The sequence below is a fragment of the Priapulus caudatus genome, unplaced genomic scaffold (assembly GCF_000485595.1).
Source record: "Priapulus caudatus unplaced genomic scaffold, Priapulus_caudatus-5.0.1 Scaffold3081, whole genome shotgun sequence".
Lineage (NCBI taxonomy): Eukaryota > Metazoa > Priapulida > Priapulimorpha > Priapulimorphida > Priapulidae > Priapulus > Priapulus caudatus.
This window is the reverse complement of record NW_014580142.1, coordinates 9,146-20,327: the sequence shown is the minus strand read 5'-3', so window position 1 is coordinate 20,327 and position 11,182 is coordinate 9,146. Positions and strand designations below refer to the sequence as shown.

General features: G+C 44.0%; 2 protein-coding genes across 2 annotated transcripts in view; one reads left to right on the top strand and one right to left on the bottom strand.

The window, feature by feature from the left end:
- Positions 1-9: 9 nt before the first annotated feature.
- LOC106819274 (GTPase Era, mitochondrial-like) lies at positions 10-5,921 on the bottom strand (the record flags this gene model as incomplete). The annotated part of the gene is made up of 10 exons (XM_014823919.1): positions 5,853-5,921; positions 5,527-5,649; positions 3,829-3,956; positions 3,305-3,382; positions 3,019-3,065; positions 2,234-2,295; positions 1,212-1,324; positions 596-670; positions 257-382; positions 10-124 (listed from the first exon to the last, which is right to left on the bottom strand). Coding segments are annotated over exons 1-10 (931 nt in total), but the record flags the coding sequence as incomplete, so codon positions are not given.
- A 249-nt stretch (positions 5,922-6,170) lies between these two features.
- The window catches only part of LOC106819273 (ras-related protein Rab-34-like), a gene marked incomplete at its 3' end in the record, with an annotated part of 13,298 nt that continues 8,286 nt past the window's right edge, over positions 6,171-11,182 (top strand). The window contains exons 1-5 of the mRNA XM_014823918.1: positions 6,171-6,277; positions 8,900-9,028; positions 9,757-9,845; positions 10,233-10,298; positions 10,615-10,716. Coding sequence (XP_014679404.1) covers positions 8,936-9,028; positions 9,757-9,845; positions 10,233-10,298; positions 10,615-10,716 — 350 coding nt within the window. The remainder of the gene's footprint in view (positions 6,278-8,899; positions 9,029-9,756; positions 9,846-10,232; positions 10,299-10,614; positions 10,717-11,182) is intronic.

The window sequence follows — 11,182 nt, the reverse complement described above, 5'->3', positions numbered from 1 at the left end:
AGAGGTCACGTAAGGTCATGAGAGGTCGCGTGAGGTCATGAGAGGTCGCGTGAGAGCCGACGGTGCCGCAGGTGAGCGTGCGCGTGATCGTGAGAAGGTCGAGACGTGAACGCAGCAGGTCTATCTGTAAACACAAGGGTCGCGTGAGGTCGTGTGAGGTCATGAGAGGTCGCGTGAGAGCCGACGGTGCCGCAGGTGAGCGTGCGCGTGATCGTGAGAAGGTCGAGACGTGAACGCAGCAGGTCTATCTGTAAACACAAGGGTCACGTGAGGTCATGTGAGGTCGCGTGAGGTCATGAGAGGTCGCGTGAGAGCCGACGGTGCCATGGGTGAGCGTGCGCGTGATCGTGAGAAGGTCGAGACGTGAACGCAGCAGGTCTATCTGTAAACACGAGGGTCACGCGAGGTCAAGTGAGGTCACGTGAGGTCATGAGAGGTCGCGTGAGAGCCGACAGTGCCGCGGGTGAGCGTACGCGTGATCGTGAGAAGGTCGAAACGCGAACGCAGCAGGTCTATCTGTAAACACAAGGGTCGCGTGAGGTCGTGTGAGGTCATGAGAGGTCGCGTGAGGTCACGTAAGGTCATGAGAGGTCGCGTGAGAGCCGACAGTGCCGCGGGTGAGCGTGCGCGTGATCGTGAGAAGGTCGAGACGTGAACGCAGCAGGTCTATCTGTAAACACGAGGGTCGCGTGAGGTCACGTGAGGTCATGAGAGGTCGCGTGAGGTCACGTAAGGTCATGAGAGGTCGTGTGAGAGCCGACGGTGCCACGGGTGAGCGTGCGCGTGATCGTGAGCAGGTCTATCTGTAAACACAAGGGTCGCGTGAGGTCGCGTGAGGTCGAGTGAGGTCACGTAAGGTCATGAGAGGTCGCGTGAGAGCCGACAGTGCCGCGGCTGAGCGTGCGCGTGATCGTGAGCAGGTCGAAACACGAACGCAGGTCTATCTGTAAACACAAGGGTCGCGTGAGGTCGCGTGTGGTCGCGTGAAGTCGTTGGGGTCGTTTAAGGTCATTAGAGTTAGATCAGGAAGGGTAACATGACATTCGTCTTCGTGTAATATTACTAGCGTCGAGTGACGTCATTAAGGTTAGGTGACATTGTTATGGTCATGTGACATCATTAGGGTTACATCGCATCATTATGGTCGAATGACATCATTAGGATAGCGCGTCATCGTGCGATCACGGTTTACGACTGTCAACAGCAAGTACCTTGTTCAGAATCAGGATGGATTTCTTGTGCGGGTGGAGATGCAGGAGTCTGAGAACGCGGAAGTCGAGTGCACAGCGCGAGAGACTGTTCGTCACGTCCACCATCACCGCAACTATCCGCGAAAAACACATAAAATCAATTATTTCCACCTTATTTTCACTAAACCTTTTCACTAACGCAGCAGTGATCAATGATTTGCACCCACTAACGCAGCAACGATGACAATTTTAGCGTTACAATGGTGATTCGCGGCGAAATTCTTCTTGTGATGGAGGTATCCAGAGATGCCAACACATATTTGAAGCAATCTGTAGTTTCTGGCCATTAGTAGTTCGAGGGTCACGCATGCCCCCCGAAAAATTGTTTGATTCTGAGATGCAATTTCCTGCATTCTGAGGATCAAAAATGACATTAAATTGACAAAAAAAAGATATTTTTTCGATCACAGTAAAATTCGTAGTTTGATACAAACTGGTCGTAGTGGTGCAAAAGGAATCGAAATTCGTATAAAATACGGATAAATCGTAGTGGTTGGCATCTCTGAGGTATCGCTTCTGATTGCTGGCTCTGATTGATAGCGTGCTCCTTGTGTGGTGCCTTCCTCGGCTACCGATTCAAACATGCCACGGTTCGAAATTACAAAGGGCAGCAAGCTGCAGTGATGCTCAGCTGTATGTATAGGTGGCGCCGGTGATAGTGAACGGAGTCGGTAGCCATGGCGACGGAAGCGATTGACGAAGAGTTGTTACGCGTGAGAATTTATTCGCTGTTGTAGTAAATACGTGCTCACGGGGTTTGCAATTAAGAGGCAGCGAGCAGCAGTTTTGCTGGATACAACGGTCAGGTTGCTGCCTGCTCTTAACATCAACAGCAAATACTTGCTGCCGAGAAACTCCTAATAAACCATAGTAGCAGTGCCAACGATTCTGCCCCGGTGAGTAAATTTGCTGCCTGCCTTTTTTTGAAAATATTTGCTTTGGCCAAAAAAGTTCAGTTCTAACCCCGACTCATATATTCTTACTTTGGTCAGCTTCTTCTAAAGATCTCTCTGGATCCAAAATCAGTGACGTTTCCAAATGATGTCTGAAGTAGAGAACAAAAGACAGACGTTTTAATATACAACTATGTAGATATTAGGGCTGTAACGATCCACCGAAATCGAATCGGATCGCGATTCTCTTCCCTCGATCCGATCCTCGATATTTTTCCCCGTATTTTCGATTCCACTTCGATACCACTTTTTTCCTCCAATAGATGGCGGCACTAAGCTATATACTGTGGAGTGTTACTCACCAATGTTACTCAGCAGCTGTGCAGTGTATATATACTCTCTAGACTTTCTAGTCTATTCACCATTTAGTATTCATTGGCAATTTCTAATAATTTATTATTGCAAAATAATGAAAATATAAAAAATAAGATAACATTTCAATATTTTGGGAATCGAATCGAAGGAATCGAATCGAGAGGTTAATATCGAGAATCGGATCGAATCGAGAGGCTTGTGTATCGTTACAGCCCTAGTAGATATATCTATGTAAGTGACTTTATCTATCTATATAATATGACCTCGTTACAGGTTAAAATGTATTCGGAATATAGAAGGCTAAATATACAACTATATAATTATATACATCCATGTGACGTTATCTGTCTAGATATAAAAGCTTCAGGATTGAAGCACTAATCACAGCCAAAAATAACCTCGTTGCGCCATCTACTGGAAGAAATAATTAATAACTTGTGCTGTTACATTAATGTTGGTGTGGTGTCTTTGTGTGTCTATACTGGGAATGATTGACCTACTTTTTGCCGTGGTGTTTGCTGATTAAGCCAGGTGTGTCCAATATTCTCTGGAAAAAATGGCACAAACATAAAGACATGAAATAAACACGCAATAATTATGAAGACAATAAATAATGATTGAGAAAAAAGACTATTTAACCAAAGTCAACTGATGATTACTGTCACAGGTTCACATGCATATTAAATAAAAATGTGAAGTGAAGCAAAAATCAAAATAATGCAAAATACAAACAATATTAGAAAGTCTAATAAAATACTGAAATTATTATAATATCGGTAATCTTACTATCTGTGTATTTCCTTCAACGATCAATGCTAGAGTCTTTCTTCTTGTCGTGTGAACTCGCTTCGAGACTGAGCAAATCTGCAGAATCAGGGAAAAATTAATCAACTCAAATGCGCTCTCCCTCTCTCTCTCTCTCTCACACACACACACACACACATGCATGCACACACGCATGCACGCACGCACACACACGCATACACGCACATACACATACACCATGCACCGACTCGTGAAAATTACGATCGTTACACGACAAAGAAACGCTTTAATCCGTCTGCCCAAAACTTTTAAACTCAATTTGTTCTGCGGTTTTCTCCGTCGTTGTCATTCTTCCTAAAACTGTCGTCGCCACAACGATAAACAAAATCCGAGATAACCCCGGAATTCCAACGGATCGATGAACAACGGAGCATGACGAACACCACCGATCGCACATCCGAGGAACGGATCGCGCGGCAGAACATGCGGGAACGGAGGAACTCATGCGCCAGCCGACAAGTTTGTTAAGGAACGGAGGAACTTACGCGCCATCCGACGAGTTTGTTCGTGAGGGTCGACTTTCCCGTGTTCGGCGTGCCTATGATGGCGACGGAGAGCATGTGCGGGTCGTCCGGCTGCGTCGGCTGCCGCCTCATCATAGCCAGCTGCTCATCTGCAACGACAACAATGTCCACGATCCTCGTAACGCGCTACGGCACTAACTAACCATGGCACTCTCGTGCCTCCAAGCAGATTTAGCGTGTACTAAGGGTCGGGAGTGTTTTCCCGCCATTTTTACCGAATGCGGTTCCCATGGCGCTGCTCTGTGATTGGTCAATTTTCTTCAGCGCTCGCCGAGCGGGTCAGATGGCCACGCACACTATCTGAGTCGCGTCATAAGCCCTCGCACACTATATGCTCCAGATTCAAAATTCGAATCGGGCCAAAATGACCTCCCGAGCCAAACTTAAGCCTCCCGATCCAGACGTAAGCCTCCCGACCGCGCTTGGGTCTGATAGTGTGCGGCTAGCATTAGGTTCGGCGCACACGTAAGTAATTTTACTCAAGTAAAATGATGCATGCGTCAAAATACTCACGCGAAATATTGTCAGCGTCCCCCGCACACGTGAGTAAAATTACTCAAGGTATAAGTGGTAATGCAGATCACGTGACTGTGCGCAGCCAATACTGGGCGCAGCCGTCTTTAAAATGATTTAAACGCATGCGCCTACCAGTGTCGAGTAAATTTACGCAGCTAGCGCGCACACGTTGAGTATTTTGACGCGCGAGTCAAATATTATCAAACATGTTTGATATCGAGTTTCTTGATGCATGCGTCAGAAAACCCAAGTAAAATCCAGCGCACACATGAGTATTTTGACGCATGCATAATTTTACTGAGTAAAATTACTCACGTGTGGGCCGGACTTTACATGGTTACTTAGGTCGCTTAGAGGGGGGAATGGGGAATTCTAGCAGCACTTTTAATTCTTAGCACACTATCACCTATTTTCATGTGCTGTGTCATTGTGTTAAAGTCACTTAGGGAGTTGTTCTAGTTGCACTTTATTTCTTAGCACACTGTCATCTTAACATCTATTTTCATGTGCTGTTTCATTGTGTTAGAGTCACTTAGGGAGTTGTTCTAGTTGCATTTATGTTCTTAGCACACTGTCATCTTAACATCTATTTTCATGTGCTGTGTCATTGTGTTAAAGTCACTTAGGGAGTTGTTCTAGATGCACTTGAATTCTTAGTACACTGTCATCTTAACATCTATTTTCATGTGCTGTTTCATTGTGTTAGAGTCACTTAGGGAGTTGTTCTAGTTGCATTTATGTTCTTAGCACACTGTCATCTTAACATCTATTTTCATGTGCTGTTTCATTGTGTTAGAGTCACTTAGGGAGTTGTTCTAGTTGCATTTATGTTCTTAGCACAGGATCATCTTCTATGTCACTATGGTCACGTATGCCCTGTCGATGTGTTAAGGTCGCTTAGCTGCACTGATGTGTGCAACACCGGCAGATCGAATCACAGGATAAAAACACGACTGTGATATATCTGCTCGAAGAAGCGAAAAGAACATCGTGTGATTTTTACGTGATTTAATTTAATTTTTCAGTGATCACGTTAATCGTGAAACGATGCCTTTCGTCTAACCGGATGATGCGGCGAATACCGGTACCAGAGGCAGAGGTGGAACGATCGAGTAATTTCCACCAGAGCCGATTGTTTCGTACCTGCTGTTCTCCCAACAGATCGCTTCACGGGTTTTGATACTCCCTCGTTGCTCGAATCTTTTCTCGTCGACGACGTCGACATACAACCTCGTAATCGTAGTGTCAGTACGCTGCATCCGCGCACTGCAAGTGCAACGACAATTTACCACCTTTGAGTTTGAGTCAATTCACACCTGCTTTTGAGTTGAAGTACAACACAGATTTCAAAATAATAAGAATTCACGAACAAGTTACTCGACAATATAAATCGTGTTTCTGGTGTATGTGCACATTTCGCGTCGATAAGTCTATTGACATTAAACTTTATGTTATTTACAAAAGCATACCTTTACCAAATGCGAAGTTTCCTATACTTCTCAAAAGCATCGTAACATTGATGGGGGCTGCCATTTTTACAATGCGTCATGGGAGAGTGTCGTACGAAGTAGATGATGCCTCATGAACTAATATCATAAATTAACTATGATTATTTATCTGGTGTGTTTGAAAGTAATTTGACGTAATATTTACACAAATAAAGAAATAATATTTTACTGAGCTCTAAATAATACATTGATGTCGTTAAGAATTTATGTTTTTAAACTATCTGTCGAAGGCATTCGTGAGCATTTTGTATTGCTACATCCCACAGGTACATTGTTTACGTACGCAACAAGGAAAGTTACAACTTACAGCAAAGCACAGGTGTTTGAAGTATACTGTATTATTGAAGTTTTTGAAGTTGTTATATTCTCTGCTAAACTTCCTGCTGGTAAGGATTGGACTACTCTTGTTGGGTTACATTATTGTATCTAGGGTTACCGAATAATTCTGTCCCAGATAACCTTTTTTTATATTTTGCCGCTTTTGGTGAGGGTTATTGCTATTGCTAGCCTATTGCTAGCTCCAAGAAACGGTATCGCTAGGGTTAGGATGTAGACCCAATACCCAGAAGGATAAGGGTTACAGAAGTCTCCCTAGTCCCATTTCTGGCGGAGGAAGCCCGGTGAATACACTCGGCGAGGCCGGCTTGCGGTGCGTTTCAGATACTAGAAACTTCCAAACTGGGTTATTCCAACACGACACCTTCTCGCGCTATTCGGGACACTTACAAGTTACATGTATTGGCAATACTCTGTATTAAGACAATAGTAACCTGTTGACAAAAATTCGAAGTGACTGAGCGGCAATGATATCTGAGCGCCTCATGTTCTGTTTGACGCTGTGGACGTAAACGCATTTCCAATGCGGCATAGCGATCGCAAACCTCAGCGCACCTCGCGATTGGTCGTGAACGCTCCGCTCTTACAAACCGGAAGTACGATCCAGCAGGTCAAACAGAATGGCTCAGATTATATATTCGCGCGCTCGTCGCACCACTTTCGAATTATTTGTACACACATGGTTATACTAGTTTAGAATACGAGAGGTACTACTGCAGATACTCATAGTAAGTCCGCACGAATCAGCGGAGAAGGTTCCGTGTTGAGATAAATAGAACCCAAGTTTTTGGAAGTTTCTCAGTATCTGAAGAACTCGCACTCAGCGAATACGTGCGGCCCGAGTGATACCACTCGCGCCATTCCTCCGCAGAACAATGGATAGGGAACTTGTAACCCTATCCTCTTGGGATTTGGGTTACCATTTATTGGTATCTATTGGCAGTAATGGGCATGCGTATTGGCAGTATTGTTAACTGACAATGATTAGGGCGTCAATCTGACAGTAGTACCGCATCGTCCATTAATCGCTGACCGTAAGAATCGCATGAGGCGTGCGTACCGTCCCCGGGTGTCAGTCTTCCGTGTGTCAACAGTTGGCACAAATCTTACCGCTTGACATATGGTCACCAATATTCGAGGACGTGGGGGGGGGGGGGTAATTCCGACAAAGCGGAGTTGGATGTTCGAAGCTGGGGGTCAAAGGTCAAGAGGATGTATAAAAGAAAGGGGAACATTCCCTTCCTTAACTTAAGATGTAGGGTATAAGGGAGCAAATCGGCAGAATGCGGCACAGAAATATAAATGGCGTCGACCTAGGCGCGTGATAGTCGGCTGTATAGCATCATGGTAGAAAAGCCATGCACTGCTGTCCGAAATTGGAGGTCACAGGTCAAACAGGTCAAATGGGGCACAGGGCAATTTTAGAGCACTGTCTGAGGACATGGTCTGAACGGAGCGATGAAAAACTTTTCTTTTTCAAGGCGTGACCTACCTCATTTTTATGGCTTTAATGTCGAGCATAGGACCATGAAATGGTGCTTTCGCACTGACAGCCGTGCGAAGAGTGAAGTGTCTGATAAAGCCTTTTGACGCTCTCAAGAGGAGGGTTTAAACATGGTTTGTTTGACGTGTTAACAAAAAAGGACTTCGAACGTGCTTTTGCTATTACGAAGCCCCCTTCACCCCCTCCGCCCCACCCTCCCCCACCCTCCACCTCTAACCGCGCCCGCGGCCCGCTGCCCAATGATTTGGAGGCCCGATCACCTAACCACCACCACTACGCTCGCGCTCGACGCATATCCATGATAACGTTAATATAAGGAAGTCATTAAAGTTACACAGCTATATCTTTATTACTGTACTACCGGTATAGCAAAGCCTATCAACGCGGTGGCGGGAGGGCGCACTTGATTCGGTTGCCAGTGAGTTTATCAGAAGAATAGCCGGCTACAGTACACGTCAGTTGAGCGCTGTCGCTCTGCGGCACTTGTTACTATTAGTATTACTAATACTATTACTATTAGGCTACTCTGAGCATTATTTATACCCCAGTATACCGCATCCAAAATATAAAACGTTATCTGGGACAGAATTATTTGGTCTAGCGTTACCCTAGCTTCTAGACTTAGCACTACCTCTAGCCTCTAGGCCTACTGACTGTGTTTACGTTGAGTGTTATCTATTGCCATGGTTAGTGTCTTTAGTCTATTACTAGTAGTAGTAGTAGTATTAGTATTACTTGGTCCTTGTCCTTGACTGTAGTTTTTAGGCAGTCGTCACACAATACGACCGGTTGGTAACCCCATTCTTGTCTAGGTGGCACACAATTTTAATTTGTCACAGACGATGGCGTTTTATTTTTGGCAACGTCCAACGATAGCAAATTTACCTTCCTATGGGCACCCATGCAGGTTAAGATATAATTTGCGGGAACAATTCCAGCCCGGTCTGAGATTACCCCAGTCTGAATTCACCCTCATTTTGCCAGACTCTAATCTCAGACTGTGACAGTCTCATTTATCCAGCGCTACTGCGCATGCGTCACGCATGTGCACGACGTGCTGGGGGTAATTTCAGACCGGTGCAATCTCAGACCGTGACACCGGGACAATGGCAACAGCCATTGTTTTCTATGTTGTTCGTCCCATCACTTGTAATAGTTTGCATTGTAGCGCCGTTGGCTGCGAGGGCGGTGCATGTAACTTGGCATGGTGAGCAGAACCGGAAGGAGAGAGACCCCATGCATGAAAATGTTGAAATCCGAGGCAGAGAGAGACAGAGTTATACAAAAGTTTCCACAGGTGAGCATATTATGTAATTATAACATCATTTTATATTATTCCATTGTATATAGTGGAATAGAAACTCGGCTATATATTATACATTGTTACAGTTGTAGACCATGGAGATTGGGATTAGTGACTATGTATATGTTAGGGATGGAAATACACAGTCTATAGCTGCGTTCACACGAGATTCACGGCCTTGCTGGTTCTGTACTTATCTGGTGCTGAATTCGGCTGAAATACCGTGCTAACATAACCCGGAGCGTTCACACGAGAATCGAGGCTTAGCTGGCTGGGTATAATATAGACTGGTACCCTGTCGACAGTTCCACACGCTACACTAACGTCGTGTAGTGAACGGATACCAGTCTAATGAGCGCACTACAGTAATAGGCCTCGAATTGCGTTCACACAACAGACAATACGCGGCCAGCGTGGTGCCGAATGTTTCAGCGCGGAATGTGATTCCGCGCCGAATAAGCCGCGTATTTCAGTACGGTACTGAATAAGCCGCGTATAAGTCTTGAATATTTTTAGCGTGTGAACACTCAGTACGAAACTGAAATCCTCATGTGAACGCAGCTTATAGTCTGAACATTCATTTTGTGACCTCATTAGAAACATGATTTTTTTCTCGATGAAAACGTACGGTTTTCTGTACACGTCCTCATATTTGCAATAAATATTTAATAACAGTGATAACAGAATACAGTTTGATAGGGAATGTTGTTATTCTTTTTGAGGCATTCCACCCTGGGGCGACACCTTACGCTACAAAGACCAACTTTGACCCACAAGTCAGGAGTTGTTGTTCCTCAAGTAAATCTGACAGGTACCGTACGATGCGCGTAGTAACATCTTACGCTATATATATACAAGTATAATGGGATCTGCATACGATGAAATGTATAGCTCAATGTATTTTAAAATTGAAGTTATCATAACCATCGTCAACAGAGTATTACTTGTCATCGTCATGTCATGTCATCATCATCGTCGTCGTCGTCGTCATCATCATCATCATCAACAACATCATCATCATCATCGTCATCATCATTAAAGTATGAAAGTCACTATACTAAATGGCTTCAAATATAAACCGCATATTTGTGTTTTACTTTTCAAAAGACCTGTAATGATATCTTTCATTAGAACGTTTCAGTTTCTGTTGTGGAAAACATGTTTCTTAGTGTAAAACTTCCCTCCATATTTATTTCAGGTTAAAGATATGTAAAGCAGTAGTTGTGGGTGATGTTGCTGTAGGAAAGACATGTCTAGTCAATAGGTAAGTCGTACATTTATCACAATATGCAAGGTGTTAACGTGAAAAATGCGTCGAGTGAATAAAAAAAATGTGCCAAGTCATTAAACTAGAGGCATAGCACGTTTTTAACGTTTTCCTGTATTGCGGCTCCATCTGTGAGCAAAAATGTGTGAAAAAATTGTAATTTGCATTAATAGCAAAATATTGCAGTGTTTGAGTCTTGTTGTTACTAGAAGTAAAAGGTCAATAACGTGGTTTGTATATAATGCAGCTCACAGCTCATGTCGTGTTGTAGATGTGATGAAGGTTAAGTTTGTTTTTGCGTGTTACTATGTAGGTTTTGCCACAACCTCTTTGACAGAGACTACAAAGCCACTATAGGCGTCGACTTTGAAGTTGAAAGATTCGACATACTGAACGTGGCGTTTAATCTACAAGTGTGAGTGCTTGCACTGTGTGTGCGTGCGTGCGTGCATGTGTGTCAGTGGGCAACAATAGAGATTTCGAAACTCACTGTTGTTTTATGACAAATGTCAATGCGTGATTATAGAAATTTGTAGGTATACAGGGGTCGAAATTAGCGGGATAGTAGATTCTTGTGTTGGATACCAGATTTCAATGATTGGTATCCCGCCGGGATAGTAAAAAAAAATCGTAAAAATCGGGATAGTGGTTGAGTTATCAACTTTATACGGCAGCGCATCTGAGCGAGTGCAAGTAGAGGAGTGCGCGCGATTTGATCATAAATGTGATGTGTATACATTGTATCAAGCGAACCAGACACTGCGTCTAGACAATACGTCTGCAGTGTACTTGTCTGTGCATATCTGTGAATCAGTTTTCATGTTTTTATATAATAATTACATTACATATTAATAATTTTCAAATGCTATTATTGCATATTT